At 45.5% G+C, this 22385-nt stretch overlaps 1 protein-coding gene across 1 annotated transcript in view; it reads right to left on the bottom strand.

Moving 5' to 3' along the window:
* Nucleotides 1–22385, bottom strand: part of LOC311122620 (thrombospondin type-1 domain-containing protein 7A-like) — a gene marked incomplete at both ends in the record, with an annotated part of 183486 nt that overhangs the window by 5867 nt on the left and 155234 nt on the right. Inside the window, 1 exon segment of the mRNA XM_084158084.1 lies at nt 21060–21205. Coding sequence (XP_084014210.1) covers nt 21060–21205 — 146 coding nt within the window.

Here is a 22385-nt window from a genome sequence, read left to right as displayed (position 1 = left end):
AGACACAGACAGAGAAAGAGACACAGACAGAGAAAGAGACAGAGACAGAGAAAGAGACACAGACAGAGAAAGAGACACAGACAGAGACACAGACACAGACAGAGAAAGAGACAGAGACAGAGAAAGGCACAGACAGAGGAAGAGACACAGACAGAGAAAGAGACACAGACAGAGAAAGAGACACATACAGAGAAAGAGAAACATACAGAGAAAGAGACACAGACAGAGACACAGACACAGACAGAGAAAAAGACACCGACAGAGAAAGAGAAACAGACAGAGAAAGAGGCAAAGACAGAGGAAGAGACACAGACAGAGAAAGAGGCACAGACAGAGAAAGATGCACAGACAGAGAAAGAGACACATACAGAGAAAGAGTCAAAGACAGAGGAAGAGACACAGACAGAGAAAGAGACACAGACAGAGAAAGAGACACAGACAGAGAAAGAGGCAAAGACAGAGGAAGAGACACAGACAGAGAAAGAGACACAGACAGAGAAAGAGACACAGACAGAGAAAGAGACACAGACAGAGAAAGAGGCACAGACAGAGAAAGAGGCAAAGACAGAGGAAGAGACACAGACAGAGAAAGATACACAGACAGAGAAAGAGACACAGACAGAGAAAGAGACAGAGACAGAGAAAGGCACAGACAGAGAAAGATACACAGACAGAGAAAGAGGCACAGACAGAGGAAGAGACACAGACAGAGAAAGAGGCACAGACAGAGAAAGATGCACAGACAGAGAAAGAGACACATACAGAGAAAAAGTCAAAGACATAGGAAGAGACACAGACAGAGAAAGAGACACAGACAGAGAAAGAGACACAGACAGAGAAAGAGGCAAAGACAGAGGAAGAGACACAGACAGAGAAAGAGACACAGACAGAGAAAGAGGCACAGACAGAGAAAGAGGCAAAGACAGAGGAAGAGACACAGACAGAGAAAGATACACAGACAGAGAAAGAGACACATAAAGAGAAAGAGACACAGACACAGACAGAGAAAGAGACACAGACAGAGAAAGAGGCACTGACAGAGAAAGAGGCACAGACAGAGAAAGAGACACAGACAGAGAAAGAGGCACAGACAGAAAAGAGACACAGACAGAGAAAGAGGCACAGACAGAAAAGAGACACAGACAGAGAAAGAGGCACAGAGAAAGATGCACAGACAGAGAAAGAGACACAGACAGAGAAAGAGGCAAAGACAGAGGAAGAGACACAGACAGAGAAAGAGACAGACAGAGAAAGAGACACAGACAGAGAAAGAGACACAGACAGAGAAACAGGCACAGACAGAGAAAGAGACACATAAAGAGAAAGAGACACATACAGAGACACAGACAAAGAAAGAGACACCGACAGAGAAAGAGACACAGACAGAGAAAGAGGCACAGACGGAGAAAGAGACCCAGACAGAGAAAGATGCACAGACAGAGAAAGATGCAGAGACAGAGAAAGAGACACAGACAGAGAAAGATGCAAAGACAGGAAGAGACACAGACAGAGAAAGAGCCTCAGACAGAGAAAGAGACACAGACAGAGAAAGAGGCACAGACAGAGAACGATGCACATACAGAGAATGAGACACAGACAGAGAAAGAGGCAAAGACAGAGGAAGAGACACAGACAGAGAAAGAGACAAAGACAGAGAAAGAGACAAAGACAGAGAAACAGGCACAGACAGAGAAAGAGACACAGACAGAGAAAGAGGCACAGACAGAGAAAGAGGCACAGACAGAGGAAGAGACACAGACAGAGAAAGAGACACAGACAGAGAAAGAGACACAGACAGAAAAACAGGCACAGACAGAGAAAGAGACACAACGAGAAAGAGACACATACAGAGACACAGACACAGAAAGAGACACCGACAGAGAAAGAGACACAGACAGAGGAAGAGACACAGACAGAGAAAGAGACACAGACAGAGAAACAGGCACATACAGAGAAAGAGACACAGACAGAGAAAGAGGCAAAGACAGAGGAAGAGACACAGACAGAGAAAGAGACACAGACAGAGAAAGAGACACAGACAGTGAAAGATGCACAGACAGAGAAAGAGACACAGACAGAGAAAGAGGCAAAGACAGAGGAAGAGACACAGACAGAGAAAGAGACACAGACAGAGAAAGAGACACAGACAGAGAAAGAGAGACAGACAGAGAAACAGGCACAGACAGAGAAAGAGGCACAGCCAGAGAAAGAGGCACAGAAAGAGAAAGAGACACAGAAAGAAACACAGACAGAGAAAGAGGCACAGACAGAGAAAGAGACACAGACAGAGAAAGAGAAAGAGACCCAGACAGAGAAAGAGGCACAGACAGAGAAAGAGAAAGAGACCCAGACAGAGAAAGAGACCCAGACAGAGAAAGAGACACAGACAGAGAAAGAGACACATACAGAGAAAGAGAAACAGCCAGAGAAAGAGGCACAGACAGAGAAAGAGACACAGACAGAGAAAGAGGCAAAGACAGAGGAAGAGAAACAGACAGAGAAAGTCACACAGACAGAGAAAGAGACACCGACAGAGAAAGAGACACCGACAGAGGAAGAGACAGAGAAAGAGAAAGAGACAGAGAAAGAGAAAGAGACCCAAACAATGAAAGAGACCCAGATAGAGAAAGAGGCACAGACAGAGAAAGAGACACAGACAGAGAAAGAGGCACAAGCAGAGAAAGAGGCACAGACAGAGAAAGAGGCACAGACAGAGACACAGACAGAGAAAGAGACACTGACAGAGAAAGAGACACAGACAGAGAAAGAGTCACCGACAGAGAAAGAGACCCAGACAGAGTAAGAGGCACAGACAGAGACAGAGGCACAGCCAGAGAAAGAGGCACAGACAGAGAAAGAGACACAGAAATAAACACAGACAGAGAAAGAGGCACAGACAGAGAAAGAGACACAGACAGAGAAAGAGAAAGAGACCCAGACAGAGAAAGAGGCACAGACAGAGAAAGAGACACAGACAGAGAAAGAGGCAAAGACAGAGGAAGAGACACAGACAGAGAAAGAGGCACAGACAGAGAAAGAGACACAGACAGAGAAAGAGGCAAAGACAGAGAAAGAGACACAGACAGAGAAAGAGGCAAAGACAGAGGAAGAGAAACAGACAGAGAAAGTCACACAGACAGAGAAAGAGACACCGACAGAGAAAGAGACACCGACAGAGGAAGAGACAGAGAAAGAGAAAGAGACAGAGAAAGAGAAAGAGACCCAAACAGTGAAAGAGACCCAGATAGAGAAAGAGGCACAGACAGAGAAAGAGACACAGACAGAGAAAGAGGCACAAGCAGAGAAAGAGGCACAGACAGAGAAAGAGGCACAGACAGAGACACAGACAGAGAAAGAGACACTGACAGAGAAAGAGACACAGACAGAGAAAGAGTCACCGACAGAGAAAGAGACCCAGACAGAGTAAGAGGCACAGACAGAGACAGAGGCACAGCCAGAGAAAGAGGCACAGACAGAGAAAGAGACACAGAAATAAACACAGACAGAGAAAGAGGCACAGACAGAGAAAGAGACACAGACAGAGAAAGAGAAAGAGACCCAGACAGAGAAAGAGGCACAGACAGAGAAAGAGACACAGACAGAGAAAGAGGCAAAGACAGAGGAAGAGACACAGACAGAGAAAGAGGCACAGACAGAGAAAGAGACACAGACAGAGAAAGAGGCAAAGACAGAGGAAGAGACACAGACAGAGAAAGAGGCATAGGCAGAGAAAGAGGTACAAACAGATAAAGAGACACAGACAGAGAAAGAGGCACAGACAGAGAAAGAGACAAAGACAGAGAAAGAGACAAAGACAGAGAAACAGAAACAGATAGAGAAAGAGACACAGACAGAGAAAGAGGCACAGACAGAGAAAGAGGCACAGACAGAGGAAGAGACACAGACAGAGAAAGAGACACAGACAGAGAAAGAGACACAGACAGAAAAACAGGCACAGACAGAGAAAGAGACACAACGAGAAAGAGACACATACAGAGACACAGACACAGAAAGAGACACCGACAGAGAAAGAGGCAAAGACAGAGGAAGAGACACAGAAAGAGAAAGAGACACAGACAGAGAATGAGGCAAAGACAGGAAGAGACACAGACAGAGAAAGAGCCACAGACAGAGAAAGAGACACAGACAGAGAAAGAGGCACAGACAGAGAAAGATGCACATACAGAGAATGAGACACAGACAGAGAAAGAGGCAAAGACAGAGGAAGAGACACAGACAGAGAAAGAGACAAAGACAGAGAAAGAGACAAAGACAGAGAAACAGGCACAGACAGAGAAAGAGACACAGACAGAGAAAGAGGCACAGACAGAGAAAGAGGCACAGACAGAGAAAGAGGCACAGACAGAGGAAGAGACACAGACAGAGAAAGAGACACAGACAGAGAAAGAGACACAGACAGAAAAACAGGCACAGACAGAGAAAGAGACACAACGAGAAAGAGACACATACAGAGACACAGACACAGAAAGAGACACCGACAGAGAAAGAGACACAGACAGAGGAAGAGACACAGACAGAGAAAGAGACACAGACAGAGAAACAGGCACATACAGAGAAAGAGACACAGACAGAGAAAGAGAGACAGACAGAGAAACAGGCACAGACAGAGAAAGAGGCACAGCCAGAGAAAGAGGCACAGAAAGAGAAAGAGACACAGAAAGAAACACAGACAGAGAAAGAGGCACAGACAGAGAAAGAGACACAGACAGAGAAAGAGAAAGAGACCCAGACAGAGAAAGAGGCACAGACAGAGAAAGAGAAAGAGACCCAGACAGAGAAAGAGACCCAGACAGAGAAAGAGACACAGACAGAGAAAGAGACACATACAGAGAAAGAGAAACAGCCAGAGAAAGAGGCACAGACAGAGAAAGAGACACAGACAGAGAAAGAGGCAAAGACAGAGGAAGAGAAACAGACAGAGAAAGTCACACAGACAGAGAAAGAGACACCGACAGAGAAAGAGACACCGACAGAGGAAGAGACAGAGAAAGAGAAAGAGACAGAGAAAGAGACCCAAACAGTGAAAGAGACCCAGATAGAGAAAGAGGCACAGACAGAGAAAGAGACACAGACAGAGAAAGAGGCACAAGCAGAGAAAGAGGCACAGACAGAGAAAGAGGCACAGACAGAGACACAGACAGAGAAAGAGACACTGACAGAGAAAGAGACACAGACAGAGAAAGAGTCACCGACAGAGAAAGAGACCCAGACAGAGTAAGAGGCACAGACAGAGACAGAGGCACAGCCAGAGAAAGAGGCACAGACAGAGAAAGAGACACAGAAAGAAACACAGACAGAGAAAGAGGCACAGACAGAGAAAGAGACACAGACAGAGAAAGAGAAAGAGACCCAGACAGAGAAAGAGGCACAGACAGAGAAAGAGACACAGACAGAGAAAGAGGCAAAGACAGAGGAAGAGACACAGACAGAGAAAGAGGCATAGGCAGAGAAAGAGGTACAAACAGAGAAAGAGACACAGACAGAGAAAGAAGCACAGACAGAGAAAGAGACAAAGACAGAGAAAGAGACAAAGACAGAGAAACAGAAACAGATAGAGAAAGAGACACAGACAGAGAAAGAGGCACAGACAGAGAAAGAGGCACAGACAGAGGAAGAGACACAGACAGAGAAAGAGACACAGACAGAGAAAGAGACACAGACAGAAAAACAGGCACAGACAGAGAAAGAGACACAACGAGAAAGAGACACATACAGAGACACAGACACAGAAAGAGACACCGACAGAGAAAGAGGCAAAGACAGAGGAAGAGACACAGACAGAGAAAGAGACACAGACAGAGAATGAGGCAAAGACAGAGGAAGAGACACAGACAGAGAAAGAGACAAAGACAGAGAAAGAGACAAAGAAAGAGAAACAGGCACATACAGAGAAAGAGACACAGACAGAGAAAGAGGCAAAGACAGAGGAAGAGACACAGACAGAGAAAGAGACACAGACAGAGAAAGAGACACAGACAGTGAAAGATGCACAGACAGAGAAAGAGACACAGACAGAGAAAGAGGCAAAGACAGAGGAAGAGACACAGACAGAGAAAGAGACACAGACAGAGAAAGAGACACAGACAGAGAAAGAGAGACAGACAGAGAAACAGGCACAGACAGAGAAAGAGGCACAGCCAGAGAAAGAGGCACAGAAAGAGAAAGAGACACAGAAAGAAACACAGACAGAGAAAGAGGCACAGACAGAGAAAGAGACACAGACAGAGAAAGAGAAAGAGACCCTGACAGAGAAAGAGGCACAGACAGAGAAAGAGAAAGAGACCCAGACAGAGAAAGAGACCCAGACAGAGAAAGAGACACAGACAGAGAAAGAGACACATACAGAGAAAGAGAAACAGCCAGAGAAAGAGGCACAGACAGAGAAAGAGACACAGACAGAGAAAGAGGCAAAGACAGAGGAAGAGAAACAGACAGAGAAAGTCACACAGACAGAGAAAGAGACACCGACAGAGAAAGAGACACCGACAGAGGAAGAGACAGAGAAAGAGAAAGAGACAGAGAAAGAGAAAGAGACCCAGACAGTGAAAGAGACCCAGATAGAGAAAGAGGCACGGACAGAGAAAGAGACACAGACAGAGAAAGAGGCACAAGCAGAGAAAGAGGCACAGACAGAGAAAGAGGCACAGACAGAGACACAGACAGAGAAAGAGACCCAGACAGAGAAAGAGGCACAGACAGAGTCACCGACAGAGAAAGAGACCCAGACAGAGAAAGAGGCACAGACAGAGAAAGAGGCACAGCCAGAGAAAGAGGCACAGACAGAGAAAGAGACACAGAAAGAAACACAGACAGAGAAAGAGGCACAGACAGAGAAAGAGACACAGACAGAGAAAGAGAAAGAGCCCAGACAGAGAAAGAGGCACAGACAGAGAAAGAGACACAGACAGAGAAAGAGGCAAAGACAGAGGAAGAGACACAGACAGAGAAAGAGGCACAGGCAGAGAAAGAGGTACAAACAGAGAAAGAGACACAGACAGAGAAAGAGGCACAGACAGAGAAAGAGACACATACAGTGAAAGAGTTACAGACAGAAAAAGAGGCACAGACAGAGAAAGAGACACAGACAGGGAGAGGTGCACAGGCAGAGAAAGAGGCACAGACAGAGATAGAGACACAGACACATACAGAGAAAGAGGCAAAGACAGAGGAAGAGAAACAGACAGAGAAAGTTACACAGACAGAGAAAGAGACACCGACAGAGAAAGAGACACCGACAGAGGAAGAGACAGAGAAAGAGACAAAGAGACAGAGAAAGAGAAAGAGACCAAGACAGTGAAAGAGACCCGGACAGAGAAAGAGGCACAGACAGAGAAAGAGACACAGGCAGAGAAAGAGGCACAAGCAGAGAAAGAGGCACAGACAGAGAAAGAGGCACAGACAGAGACCCAGACACAGACAGAGAAAGAGACACTGACAGAGAAAGAGACACAGACAGAGAAAGAGTCACCGACAGAGAAAGTGACCCAGACAGAGAAAGAGGCACAGCCAGAGAAAGAGGCACAGCCAGAGAAAGAGGCACAGAAAGAGAAAGAGACACAGAAAGAAACACAGACAGAGAAAGAGGCACAGATAGAGAAAGAGATACAGACAGAGAAAGAGAAAGAGACCCAGACAGAGAAAGAGGCAAAGACAGAGAAAGAGACACAGACAGAGAAAGAAACACAGACAGAGAAAGAGACCCAGAAAGAGAAAGAGCCACAGACAGAGAAAGAAACACAGAGAGAAAGAGAAAGAGGCACAAACAGAGAAAGAGACACAGACAGAGAAAGAGACACATACAGAGAAAGAGAAACAGCCAGAGAAAGAGGCACAGACAGAGAAAGAGGCACAGACAGAGAAAGAGGCACAGACAGAGAAAGAGACACAGACAGAGAAAGAGACACAGACAGAAAAAGAGGCACAGACAGAGAAAGAGGCACAGGCAGAGAAAGAGGTACAAACAGATAAAGAGACACAGACAGAGAAAGAGGCACAGACAGAGAAAGAGGCACAGAAAGAGAAAGAGACACAGACAGTGAAATAGGCTCAGACAGAGAAAGAGGCACAGACAGAGAAAGAGACACAGGCAGAGAAAGGGGCACAGTCAGAGAAAGAGGCACAGACAGAAACACAGAAAGAGAAAGAGACACCGACAGAGAAAGAGCCACAGACAGAGAAAGTCACCGACAGAGAAAGAGACACATACAGAGAAAGAGGCAGAGACAGAGAAAGAGGCACAAGCAGAGAAAGAGGCACAGACAGAGAAAGAGGCACAGACAGAGACCCAGACACAGACAGAGAAAGAGACACTGACAGAGAAAGAGACACAGACAGAGAAAGAGTCACCAACAGAGAAAGAGACACCGAAAGAGAAAGAGGCACAGACAGAGAAAGAGACACTGACAGAGAAAAAAAACACAAACAGAGAAAGCGGCACTGACAGAGAAAGAGACACAGACAGAGAAAGAGGCACATACAGAGAAAGAGGTACAGACAGAGAAAGAGACACAGACAGAGAAAGAGACCCAGAAAGAGAAAGAGCCACAGACAGAGAAATAAACACAGACAGAGAAAGAGACACATACAGAGAAAGAGAAACAAACAGAGAAAGAGGCAAAAACAGAGGAAGAGACACAGACAGAGAAAGAGAAAGAGACACAGACAGAGAAAGAGACACAGACAGAGAAAGAGACACAGACAGAGAAAGAGAAAGAGACCCAGACAGAGAAAGAGGCACAGACAGAGAAAGAGACACAGACAGAGAAAGAGACCCAGAAAGAGAAAGAGCCACAGACAGAGAAAGAAACACAGACAGAGATAGAGACACTACAGAGAAAGAGAAACAAACAGAGAAAGAGGCAAAAACAGAGGAAGAGACACAGACAGAGAAAGAGAAAGAGACACAGACAGAGAAAGAGACACAGACAGAGAAAGAGACACAGACAGAGAAAGAGGCACAGCCAGAGAAAGAGGCACTGACAGAGAAAGAGACACAGACAGAGAAAGAAACACAGACAGAGAAAGAGGCACAGACAGAGAAAGAGACAAAGACATAGAAAGAAGCACGGACAGAGAAAGACAAAGAGACCCAGACAGAGAAAGAGGCACAGACAGAGAAAGAGACACAGACAGAGAAAGAAACACAGACAGAGAAAGAAACACAGACAGAGAAAGAGACCCAGAAAGAGAAAGAGCCACAGACAGAGAAAGAAACACAGACAGAGAAAGATACACATACAGAGAAAGAGAAACAAACAGAGAAAGAGGCAAAGACAGAGGAAGAGACACAGACAGAGAAAGAGGCACAGACAGAGAAAGAGGCACAGGCAGAGAAAGAGGTACAAACAGAGAAAGAGACACAGACAGAGAAAGAGGCACAGACAGAGAAAGAGGCACAGACAGACAAAGAGGCACAGACAGTGAAAGAGGCACAGACAGAGAAAGAGGCACAGACAGAGAAAGAGACACAGACAGAGAAAGGGGCACAGGTAGAGAAAGAGGAACAGACAGAGAAAGAGGCACAGACAGATACACAGAAAGAGAAAGAGACACCGACAGAGAAAGAGACACAGACAGAGAAAGAGTCACCGACAGAGAAAGAGACACAGACAGAGAAAGGGAAAGAGACACTGACAGAGGAAGAGGCACAGACAGAGAAAGAGGCACAGACAGAGAAAGAGGCACAGACAGAGAAAGAGGCACACCCAGAGAAAGAGTCACAGACAGAGAAAGAGTCACAGACAGAGAAAGAGTCACAGACAAAGAAAGAGTCACAGACAGAGAAAGAGGCACATACAGAGAAAGAGGCACAAACAGAGAAAGAGGCACAGACAGAGAAAGAAACACAGACAGAGAAAGAGAAAGAGACCCAGACAGAGAAAGAGGCACAGCCAGAGAAAGAGGCACAGACAGAGAAAGAGACACAGACAGAGAAAGAGACACAGACAGAGAAAGAGACAAAGACAGAGAAAGAGACACAAACAGAGAAAGAGGCACAGACAGAGAAAGAGGCACAGACAGAGAAAGAGGCACAGACAGAGAAAGAGGCACAGACAGAGGAAGAAACACAGACAGAGAAAGAGAAAGAGGCACAGCCAGAGAAAGAGGCACAGACAGAGAAAGAGACACATACAGAGAAAGAGACACATACAGAGAAAGAGGCACAGACAGAGAAAGAGACACTGACAGAGAAAAAAAACACAAACAGAGAAAGCGGCACTGACAGAGAAAGAGACACAGACAGAGAAAGAGGCACATACAGAGAAAGAGGTACATACAGAGAAAGAGGCACAGACAGAGAAAGAAACACAGACAGATAAAGAGAAAGAGACCCAGACAGAGAAAGAGGCACAGACAGAGAAAGTGACACAGACAGAGAAAAAAAACCAAACAGAGAAAGAGGCACAGACAGAGAAAGAGGCACAGATAGAGAAAGAGACACAGACAGAGAAAGAGGCACAGACAGAGAAAGAGCAGAGAAGGACACACAGCCAGAGAAAGAGGCACATACAGAGAAAGAGGCACATACAGAGAAAGAGGCACAGACAGAGAAAGAAACACAGACAGATAAAGAGAAAGAGACCCAGACAGAGAAAGAGGCACAGACAGAGAAAGAGACACAGACAGAGAAAGAGAAAGAGACACAGACAGAGAAAGAGACACAGACAGAGAAAGAGACACAGACAGAGAAAGAGGCACAGCCAGAGAAAAAGGCACTGACAGAGAAAGAGACACAGACAGACAAAGAAACACAGACAGAGAAAGAGGCACAGACAGAGAAAGAGACAAAGACATAGAAAGAGACACATACAGAGAAAGAGAAACAAACAGAGAAAGAGGCAAAGACAGAGGAAGAGACACAGACAAAGAAAGAGAAAGAGACACAGACAGAGAAAGAGACACAGACAGAGAAAGAGACACAGACAGAGAAAGAGAAAGAGACCCAGACAGAGAAAGAGGCACAGACAGAGAAAGAGACACAGACAGAGAAAGAGACCCAGAAAGAGAAAGAGCCACAGACAGAGAAAGAAACACAGACAGAGAAAGAGACACATACAGAGAAAGAGAAACAAACAGAGAAAGAGGCAAAAACAGAGGAAGAGACACAGACAGAGAAAGAGAAAGAGACACAGACAGAGAAAGAGACACAGACAGAGAAAGAGACACAGACAGAGAAAGAGACCCAGACAGAGAAAGAGGCACAGACAGAGAAAGAGACACAGACAGAGAAAGAGACCCAGAAAGAGAAAGAGCCACAGACAGAGAAAGAAACACAGACAGAGAAAGAGAAACACATACAGAGAAAGAGAAACAAACAGAGAAAGAGGCAAAAACAGAGGAAGAGACACAGACAGAGAAAGAGAAAGAGACACAGACAGAGAAAGAGACACAGACAGAGAAAGAGACACAGACAGAGAAAGAGGCACAGCCAGAGAAAGAGGCACTGACAGAGAAAGAGACACAGACAGAGAAAGAAACACAGACAGAGAAAGAGGCACAGACAGAGAAAGAGACAAAGACATAGAAAGAAACACGGACAGAGAAAGACAAAGAGACCCAGACAGAGAAAGAGGCACAGACAGAGAAAGAGACACAGACAGAGAAAGAAACACAGACAGAGAAAGAAACACAGACAGAGAAAGAGACCCAGAAAGAGAAAGAGCCACAGACAGAGAAAGAAACACAGACAGAGAAAGATACACATACAGAGAAAGAGAAACAAACAGAGAAAGAGGCAAAGACAGAGGAAGAGACACAGACAGAGAAAGAGGCACAGACAGAGAAAGAGGCACAGGCAGAGAAAGAGGTACAAACAGAGAAAGAGACACAGACAGAGAAAGAGGCACAGTCAGAGAAAGAGGCACAGACAGACAAAGAGGCACAGACAGTGAAAGAGGCACAGACAGAGAAAGAGGCACAGACAGAGAAAGAGACACAGACAGAGAAAGGGGCACAGGTAGAGAAAGAGGAACAGACAGAGAAAGAGGCACAGACAGATACACAGAAAGAGAAAGAGACACCGACAGAGAAAGAGACACAGACAGAGAAAGAGTCACCGACAGAGAAAGAGACACAGACAGAGAAAGGGAAAGAGACACTGACAGAGGAAGAGGCACAGACAGAGAAAGAGGCACAGACAGAGAAAGAGGCACAGACAGAGAAAGAGGCACACCCAGAGAAAGAGTCACAGACAGAGAAAGAGTCACAGACAGAGAAAGAGTCACAGACAAAGAAAGAGTCACAGACAGAGAAAGAGGCACATACAGAGAAAGAGGCACAAACAGAGAAAGAGGCACAGACAGAGAAAGAAACACAGACAGAGAAAGAGAAAGAGACCCAGACAGAGAAAGAGGCACAGACAGAGAAAGAAACACAGACAGAGAAAGAGAAAGAGACCCAGACAGAGAAAGAGGCACAGCCAGAGAAAGAGGCACAGACAGAGAAAGAGACACAGACAGAGAAAGAGAAAGAGACACAGACAGAGGAAGAGGCACAGCCAGAGAAAGAGACACAGCCAGAGAAAGAGGCACAGCCAGAGAAAAAGGCACAGCCTGAGAAAGAGGCACAGACAGAGAAAGAGACACAGACAGAGAAAGAGACACAGACAGAGAAAGAGAAAGAGACACAGACAGAGGAAGAGGCACAGCCAGAGAAAGAGACACAGCCAGAGAAAGAGGCACAGCCAGAGAAAAAGGCACAGCCTGAGAAAGAGGCACAGACAGAGAAAGAGACACAGACAGAGAAAGAGACACAGACAGAGAAAGAGACACAGACAGAGAAAGAGACAAAGACAGAGAAAGAGACACAAACAGAGAAAGAGGCACAGACAGAGAAAGAGGCACAGACAGAGAAAGAGGCACAGACAGAGAAAGAGGCACAGACAGAGGAAGAAACACAGACAGAGAAAGAGAAAGAGGCACAGCCAGAGAAAGAGGCACAGACAGAGAAAGAGACACATACAGAGAAAGAGAAACAAACAGAGAAAGAGTTACAGACAGAGAAAGAGGCACAGGCAGAGAAAGAGGTACAAACAGAGAAAGAGACACAGACAGAGAAAGAGGCACAGACAGAGAAAGAGGCACAGACAGAGAAAGAGACACAGACAGTGAAAAAGGCACAGACAGACAAAGAGGCACAGACAGAGAAAGAGACACAGACAGAGAAAGGGGCACAGGCAGAGAAAGAGGGACGGACAGAGAAAGAGGCACAGACAGAGACACAGAAAGAGAAAGAGACACCGACAGAGAAAGAGACACAGACAGTGAAAGAGTCACCGACAGAGAAAGAGACACAGACAGAGAAAGAGAAAGAGACACAGACAGAGGAAGAGGCACAGACAGAGAAAGAGGCACAGAAAGAGAAAGAGGCACAGCCAGAGAAAGAGGCACAGCCAGAGAAAGTCACAGACAGAAAAAGAGTCACAGACAGAGAAAGAGGCACATACAGAGAAAGAGGCACATACAGAGAAAGAGGCACAGACAGAGAAAGAGGCACAGACAGAGAAAGAGGCACAGACAGAGAAAGAAACACAGACAGAGAAAGAGAAAGAGGCACAGACAGAGAAAGAGACAGAGAAAGAGACAGAGAAAGAGAAAGAGACACAGACATAGGAAGAGGCACAGCCAGAGAAAGAGGCACTGCCAGAGAAAGAGGCACAGCCAGAGAAAGAGGCACAGACAGAGAAAGAGACACAGACAGAGAAAGAGACACAGACAGAGAAAGAGAAAGAGACAAAGACAGAGAAAGAAACACAGACAGAGAAAGAGGCACAGACAGAGAAAGAGGAACAGACAGAGAAAGAGGCACAGACAGAGAAAGAGGCACAGATAGAGAAAGAGATACAGACAGAGAAAGAGAAAGAGACCCAGACAGAGAAAGAGGCAAAGACAGAGAAAGAGACACAGACAGAGAAAGAAACACAGACAGAGAAAGAGACCCAGAAAGAGAAAGAGCCACAGACAGAGAAAGAAACACAGAGAGAAAGAGAAAGAGGCACAAACAGAGAAAGAGACACAGACAGAGAAAGAGACACATACAGAGAAAGAGAAACAGCCAGAGAAAGAGGCACAGACAGAGAAAGAGGCACAGACAGAGAAAGAGGCACAGACAGAGAAAGAGACACAGACAGAGAAAGAGACACAGACAGAAAAAGAGGCACAGACAGAGAAAGAGGCACAGGCAGAGAAAGAGGTACAAACAGATAAAGAGACACAGACAGAGAAAGAGGCACAGACAGAGAAAGAGGCACAGAAAGAGAAAGAGACACAGACAGTTAAATAGGCTCAGACAGAGAAAGAGGCACAGACAGAGAAAGAGACACAGGCAGAGAAAGGGGCACAGTCAGAGAAAGAGGCACAGACAGAAACACAGAAAGAGAAAGAGACACCGACAGAGAAAGAGCCACAGACAGAGAAAGTCACCGACAGAGAAAGAGACACATACAGAGAAAGAGGCAGAGACAGAGAAAGAGGCACAAGCAGAGAAAGAGGCACAGACAGAGAAAGAGGCACAGACAGAGACCCAGACACAGACAGAGAAAGAGACACTGACAGAGAAAGAGACACAGACAGAGAAAGAGTCACCAACAGAGAAAGAGACACCGAAAGAGAAAGAGGCACAGACAGAGAAAGAGACACTGACAGAGAAAAAAAACACAAACAGAGAAAGCGGCACTGACAGAGAAAGAGACACAGACAGAGAAAGAGGCACATACAGAGAAAGAGGTACATACAGAGAAAGAGGCACAGACAGAGAAAGAAACACAGACAGATAAAGAGAAAGAGACCCAGACAGAGAAAGAGGCACAGACAGAGAAAGTGACACAGACAGAGAAAAAAAACCAAACAGAGAAAGAGGCAGAGACAGAGAAAGAGGCACAGATAGAGAAAGAGGCACAGACAGAGAAAGAGGCACAGACAGAGAAAGAGCAGAGAAGGACACACAGCCAGAGAAAGAGGCACATACAGAGAAAGAGGCACATACAGAGAAAGAGGCACAGACAGAGAAAGAAACACAGACAGATAAAGAGAAAGACACCCAGACAGAGAAAGAGGCACAGACAGAGAAAGAGACACAGACAGAGAAAGAGAAAGAGACACAGACAGAGAAAGAGACACAGACAGAGAAAGAGACACAGACAGAGAAAGAGGCACAGCCAGAGAAAAAGGCACTGACAGAGAAAGAGACACAGACAGACAAAGAAACACAGACAGAGAAAGAGGCACAGACAGAGAAAGAGACAAAGACATAGAAAGAGACACATACAGAGAAAGAGAAACAAACAGAGAAAGAGGCAAAGACAGAGGAAGAGACACAGACAAAGAAAGAGAAAGAGACACAGACAGAGAAAGAGGCACAGACAGAGAAAGAGACACAGACAGAGAAAGAGACCCAGAAAGAGAAAGAGCCACAGACAGAGAAAGAAACACAGACAGAGATAGAGACACTACAGAGAAAGAGAAACAAACAGAGAAAGAGGCAAAAACAGAGGAAGAGACACAGACAGAGAAAGAGAAAGAGACACAGACAGAGAAAGAGACACAGACAGAGAAAGAGACACAGACAGAGAAAGAGGCACAGCCAGAGAAAGAGGCACTGACAGAGAAAGAGACACAGACAGAGAAAGAAACACAGACAGAGAAAGAGGCACAGACAGAGAAAGAGACAAAGACATAGAAAGAAGCACGGACAGAGAAAGACAAAGAGACCCAGACAGAGAAAGAGGCACAGACAGAGAAAGAGACACAGACAGAGAAAGAAACACAGACAGAGAAAGAAACACAGACAGAGAAAGAGACCCAGAAAGAGAAAGAGCCACAGACAGAGAAAGAAACACAGACAGAGAAAGATACACATACAGAGAAAGAGAAACAAACAGAGAAAGAGGCAAAGACAGAGGAAGAGACACAGACAGAGAAAGAGGCACAGACAGAGAAAGAGGCACAGGCAGAGAAAGAGGTACAAACAGAGAAAGAGACACAGACAGAGAAAGAGGCACAGACAGAGAAAGAGGCACAGACAGACAAAGAGGCACAGACAGTGAAAGAGGCACAGACAGAGAAAGAGGCACAGACAGAGAAAGAGACACAGACAGAGAAAGGGGCACAGGTAGAGAAAGAGGAACAGACAGAGAAAGAGGCACAGACAGATACACAGAAAGAGAAAGAGACACCGACAGAGAAAGAGACACAGACAGAGAAAGAGTCACCGACAGAGAAAGAGACACAGACAGAGAAAGGGAAAGAGACACTGACAGAGGAAGAGGCACAGACAGAGAAAGAGGCACAGACAGAGAAAGAGGCACAGACAGAGAAAGAGGCACACCCAGAGAAAGAGTCACAGACAGAGAAAGAGTCACAGACAGAGAAAGAGTCACAGACAAAGAAAGAGTCACAGACAGAGAAAGAGGCACATACAGAGAAAGAGGCACAAACAGAGAAAGAGGCACAGACAGAGAAAGAAACACAGACAGAGAAAGAGAAAGAGACCCAGACAGAGAAAGAGGCACAGCCAGAGAAAGAGGCACAGACAGAGAAAGAGACACAGACAGAGAAAGAGACACAGACAGAGAAAGAGACAAAGACAGAGAAAGAGACACAAACAGAGAAAGAGGCACAGACAGAGAAAGAGGCACAGACAGAGAAAGAGGCACAGACAGAGAAAGAGGCACAGACAGAGGAAGAAACACAGACAGAGAAAGAGAAAGAGGCACAGCCAGAGAAAGAGGCACAGACAGAGAAAGAGACACATACAGAGAAAGAGACACATACAGAGAAAGAGGCACAGACAGAGAAAGAGACACTGACAGAGAAAAAAACACAAACAGAGAAAGCGGCACTGACAGAGAAAGAGACACAGACAGAGAAAGAGGCACATACAGAGAAAGAGGTACATACAGAGAAAGAGGCACAGACAGAGAAAGAAACACAGACAGATAAAGAGAAAGAGACCCAGACAGAGAAAGAGGCACAGACAGAGAAAGTGACACAGACAGAGAAAAAAAACCAAACAGAGAAAGAGGCACAGACAGAGAAAGAGGCACAGATAGAGAAAGAGACACAGACAGAGAAAGAGGCACAGACAGAGAAAGAGCAGAGAAGGACACACAGCCAGAGAAAGAGGCACATACAGAGAAAGAGGCACATACAGAGAAAGAGGCACAGACAGAGAAAGAAACACAGACAGATAAAGAGAAAGAGACCCAGACAGAGAAAGAGGCACAGACAGAGAAAGAGACACAGACAGAGAAAGAGAAAGAGACACAGACAGAGAAAGAGACACAGACAGAGAAAGAGACACAGACATAGAAAGAGGCACAGCCAGAGAAAAAGGCACTGACAGAGAAAGAGACACAGACAGACAAAGAAACACAGACAGAGAAAGAGGCACAGACAGAGAAAGAGACAAAGACATAGAAAGAGACACATACAGAGAAAGAGAAACAAACAGAGAAAGAGGCAAAGACAGAGGAAGAGACACAGACAAAGAAAGAGAAAGAGACACAGACAGAGAAAGAGACACAGACAGAGAAAGAGACACAGACAGAGAAAGAGAAAGAGACCCAGACAGAGAAAGAGGCACAGACAGAGAAAGAGACACAGACAGAGAAAGAGACCCAGAAAGAGAAAGAGCCACAGACAGAGAAAGAAACACAGACAGAGAAAGAGACACATACAGAGAAAGAGAAACAAACAGAGAAAGAGGCAAAAACAGAGGAAGAGACACAGACAGAGAAAGAGAAAGAGACACAGACAGAGAAAGAGACACAGACAGAGAAAGAGACACAGACAGAGAAAGAGAAAGAGACCCAGACAGAGAAAGAGGCACAGACAGAGAAAGAGACACAGACAGAGAAAGAGACCCAGAAAGAGAAAGAGCCACAGACAGAGAAAGAAACACAGACAGAGAAAGAGAAACACATACAGAGAAAGAGAAACAAACAGAGAAAGAGGCAAAAACAGAGGAAGAGACACAGACAGAGAAAGAGAAAGAGACACAGACAGAGAAAGAGACACAGACAGAGAAAGAGACACAGACAGAGAAAGAGGCACAGCCAGAGAAAGAGGCACTGACAGAGAAAGAGACACAGACAGAGAAAGAAACACAGACAGAGAAAGAGGCACAGACAGAGAAAGAGACAAAGACATAGAAAGAAACACGGACAGAGAAAGACAAAGAGACCCAGACAGAGAAAGAGGCACAGACAGAGAAAGAGACACAGACAGAGAAAGAAACACAGACAGAGAAAGAAACACAGACAGAGAAAGAGACCCAGAAAGAGAAAGAGCCACAGACAGAGAAAGAAACACAGACAGAGAAAGATACACATACAGAGAAAGAGAAACAAACAGAGAAAGAGGCAAAGACAGAGGAAGAGACACAGACAGAGAAAGAGGCACAGACAGAGAAAGAGGCACAGGCAGAGAAAGAGGTACAAACAGAGAAAGAGACACAGACAGAGAAAGAGGCACAGACAGAGAAAGAGGCACAGACAGACAAAGAGGCACAGACAGTGAAAGAGGCACAGACAGAGAAAGAGGCACAGACAGAGAAAGAGACACAGACAGAGAAAGGGGCACAGGTAGAGAAAGAGGAACAGACAGAGAAAGAGGCACAGACAGATACACAGAAAGAGAAAGAGACACCGACAGAGAAAGAGACACAGACAGAGAAAGAGTCACCGACAGAGAAAGAGACACAGACAGAGAAAGGGAAAGAGACACTGACAGAGGAAGAGGCACAGACAGAGAAAGAGGCACAGACAGAGAAAGAGGCACAGACAGAGAAAGAGGCACACCCAGAGAAAGAGTCACAGACAGAGAAAGAGTCACAGACAGAGAAAGAGTCACAGACAAAGAAAGAGTCACAGACAGAGAAAGAGGCACATACAGAGAAAGAGGCACAAACAGAGAAAGAGGCACAGACAGAGAAAGAAACACAGACAGAGAAAGAGAAAGAGACCCAGACAGAGAAAGAGGCACAGACAGAGAAAGAAACACAGACAGAGAAGAGAAAGAGACACAGACAGAGGAAGAGGCACAGCCAGAGAAAGAGACACAGCCAGAGAAAGAGGCACAGCCAGAGAAAAAGGCACAGCCTGAGAAAGAGGCACAGACAGAGAAAGAGACACAGACAGAGAAAGAGACACAGACAGAGAAAGAGACAAAGACAGAGAAAGAGACACAAACAGAGAAAGAGGCACAGACAGAGAAAGAGGCACAGACAGAGAAAGAGGCACAGACAGAGGAAGAAACACAGACAGAGAAAGAGAAAGAGGCACAGCCAGAGAAAGAGGCACAGACAGAGAAAGAGACACATACAGAGAAAGAGAAACAAACAGAGAAAGAGTTACAGACAGAGAAAGAGGCACAGGCAGAGAAAGAGGTACAAACAGAGAAAGAGACACAGACAGAGAAAGAGGCACAGACAGAGAAAGAGGCACAGACAGAGAAAGAGACACAGACAGTGAAAAAGGCACAGACAGACAAAGAGGCACAGACAGAGAAAGAGACACAGACAGAGAAAGGGGCACAGGCAGAGAAAGAGGGACGGACAGAGAAAGAGGCACAGACAGAGACACAGAAAGAGAAAGAGACACCGACAGAGAAAGAGACACAGACAGTGAAAGAGTCACCGACAGAGAAAGAGACACAGACAGAGAAAGAGACACAGACAGAGGAAGAGGCACAGACAGAGAAAGAGGCACAGAAAGAGAAAGAGGCACAGCCAGAGAAAGAGGCACAGCCAGAGAAAGTCACAGACAGAAAAAGAGTCACAGACAGAGAAAGAGGCACATACAGAGAAAGAGGCACATACAGAGAAAGAGGCACAGACAGAGAAAGAGGCACAGACAGAGAAAGAGGCACAGACAGAGAAAGAAACACAGACAGAGAAAGAGAAAGAGGCACAGACAGAGAAAGAGACAGAGAAAGAGACAGAGAAAGAGAAAGAGACACAGACATAGGAAGAGGCACAGCCAGAGAAAGAGGCACTGCCAGAGAAAGAGGCACAGCCAGAGAAAGAGGCACAGACAGAGAAAGAGACACAGACAGAGAAAGAGACACAGACAGAGAAAGAGAAAGAGACAAAGACAGAGAAAGAAACACAGACAGAGAAAGAGGCACAGACAGAGAAAGAGGAACAGACAGAGAAAGAGGCACAGACAGAGAAAGAGGCACAGACAGAGAAAGAGAAAGAGACCCAGACAGAGAAAGAGGCACAGACAGAGAAAGAGACACAGACAGAGAAAGAGACACAGACAGAGAAAGAGAAAGAGACACAGAGAGAGGAAGAGGCACAGACAGAGAAAGAGGCACAGCCAGAGAAAGAGGCACAGACAGAGAAAGAGACACAGACAGAGAAAGAGACACAGACAGACAAAGAGACAAAGACAGAGAAAGAGACACAGACAGAGAAAGAGACACAGACAGAGAAAGAGACACAGACAGAGAAAGAGACACAGACAGAGAAAGAGGCACAGACAGAGAAAGAGACACAGACAGAGAAAGAGGCACAGACAGAGAAAGAGGTACAAACAGAGAAAGAGGCAAAGACAGAGAAAGAGACACAGACAGAGAAAGAGACACAGACAAAGAGAAAGAGACACAGACAGAGGAAGAGGCACAGACAGAGAAAGAGGCACAGAAAGAGAAAGAGACAAAGACAGAGAAAGAGACACAGACAGAGAAAGAGACACAGACAAAGAGAAAGAGACACAGACAGAGGAAGAGGCACAGACAGAGAAAAAGGCACAGGCAGAGAAAGAGACACAGACAGAGACAGAGACACAGAGTCAAAATATAAAGTGTTTGTGAAAGCGGAGAAAAGAGAGAAAGAGAGAGAAAGAGAGAGGAGAGAGAAAGAAAGAGAGAGAGGGAACACCAGGGTGATTTGCACTCTGATCACGAAACAGATCGTGAAAGAGAAGGAAAGAGGAGAGAGAGAGAGAGAGAGAGAGAGAGAGAGAGAGAGAGAGAGAGAGAGAGAGAGAAAGAGAGAGTGAAAGAGTGAAAGAAGTGAGAGATAGAACACTGTCTCACCTCAGACTTGCACTCTGACCAGGGGCTGTATCTCCATTGGTAGCAGGGTCTGACGGGGCAAGGCTTCCACTGTTCCCTCTGAAGGGGGCAGGGTCTCCCATCACCCTGGGGAACCTGGAGCACCGTTCTCCTGCGCCACAGCTTCCCTGGAGAGGAAAGAGAAAGGTGCTATTTCACACTTCTGTCTCTTAAGTTGATGATCGAGTGTCCAAGGCCCTGTCCAAATCAAATTAGGTCATGTGGTTTTCTGGATAGTCAACAAAACGATGTATAGTGGCTGAAACAAAAAGAAAATCCACTGCATTTCAATGAAACATGCATTGTTGTTGTGCTGGGAAAAAATTATATTTTCTCAACATCAAAAATGTATTCCAGATATGTGGTCCCCATCCAGTCATGATTGAGTAGAGCCTTGTAACGTCATTAAAGATTGGGAGTGTCTTTTAAGCTATTTAAGTAGAGAAAAGGGTCTAATGATAACAGAATCATAGACACCCCCAGATGTACTCATGTATATGACTCATATACAGTTCCATCACAATGATCTGAGGCTCTTTGAGGGGCTTCACTGTAAAAGATCACTATCACATTACACCATTCAGGTAACTTAATTTCTCAGGAATAGGTCTCTCCCCCCCTTTCTGAATATTCATATTATTCTATTGTTTAAAAGTGGAATTTAAAGAGACTGTGTAATATCAGGGGGGTGTCAGGAGAAGGGGTAACGGGGACAGGAAGTGCTCCTCCTACCCAAAATGCACCCTGCATGTTAAGTGAGGGGCCCGGGGATAGATGTGATACAACTCTGTCAATTAGCTGGTGTCTCATGGGAAACTATCCCAAACTGATATAATACAGTCACGCTCAGTAATGCATACCACTTCAAAAACCACCACAGAAAATAAACTAGGTCCTGTAAACTATGAGCACTATGAAAATGTAATGATAAAAAATCTAATTTACAGATATTATGCTATCAATTCAGATTCCATTGTTGATAGGGTTAGGGTTATAGTAGAATCATAGTAGAGTAAAGTCTCCACCCAGTTTGGATCACACTCCCCTTACTAGTATAGTAACTTGCTGCAACATCCTATCAGACATTATTGTCTCTGCCATCTGATCTATCAACCCTAAAGGCCAACTCCATCCATCCACAACCCTAGCCTAGGACCATCCATCCACAGTGCTTGCCTATAAGACCATTCATTCTAACCCGGTACTTAACTCCTAAAGGTTAATTATCCCATGTATTTCCTTCACAGTCACAATTACTCCCCTCCTAACTCAACTCAATTAATCAAATTCAATGTTATTTTATAAGGC

The sequence above is a fragment of the Coregonus lavaretus genome, assembly GCF_964263955.1.
Source record: "Coregonus lavaretus genome assembly, chromosome: 3".
Lineage (NCBI taxonomy): Eukaryota > Metazoa > Chordata > Actinopteri > Salmoniformes > Salmonidae > Coregonus > Coregonus lavaretus.
This window is presented reverse-complemented; position numbering and strand designations above follow the sequence as displayed.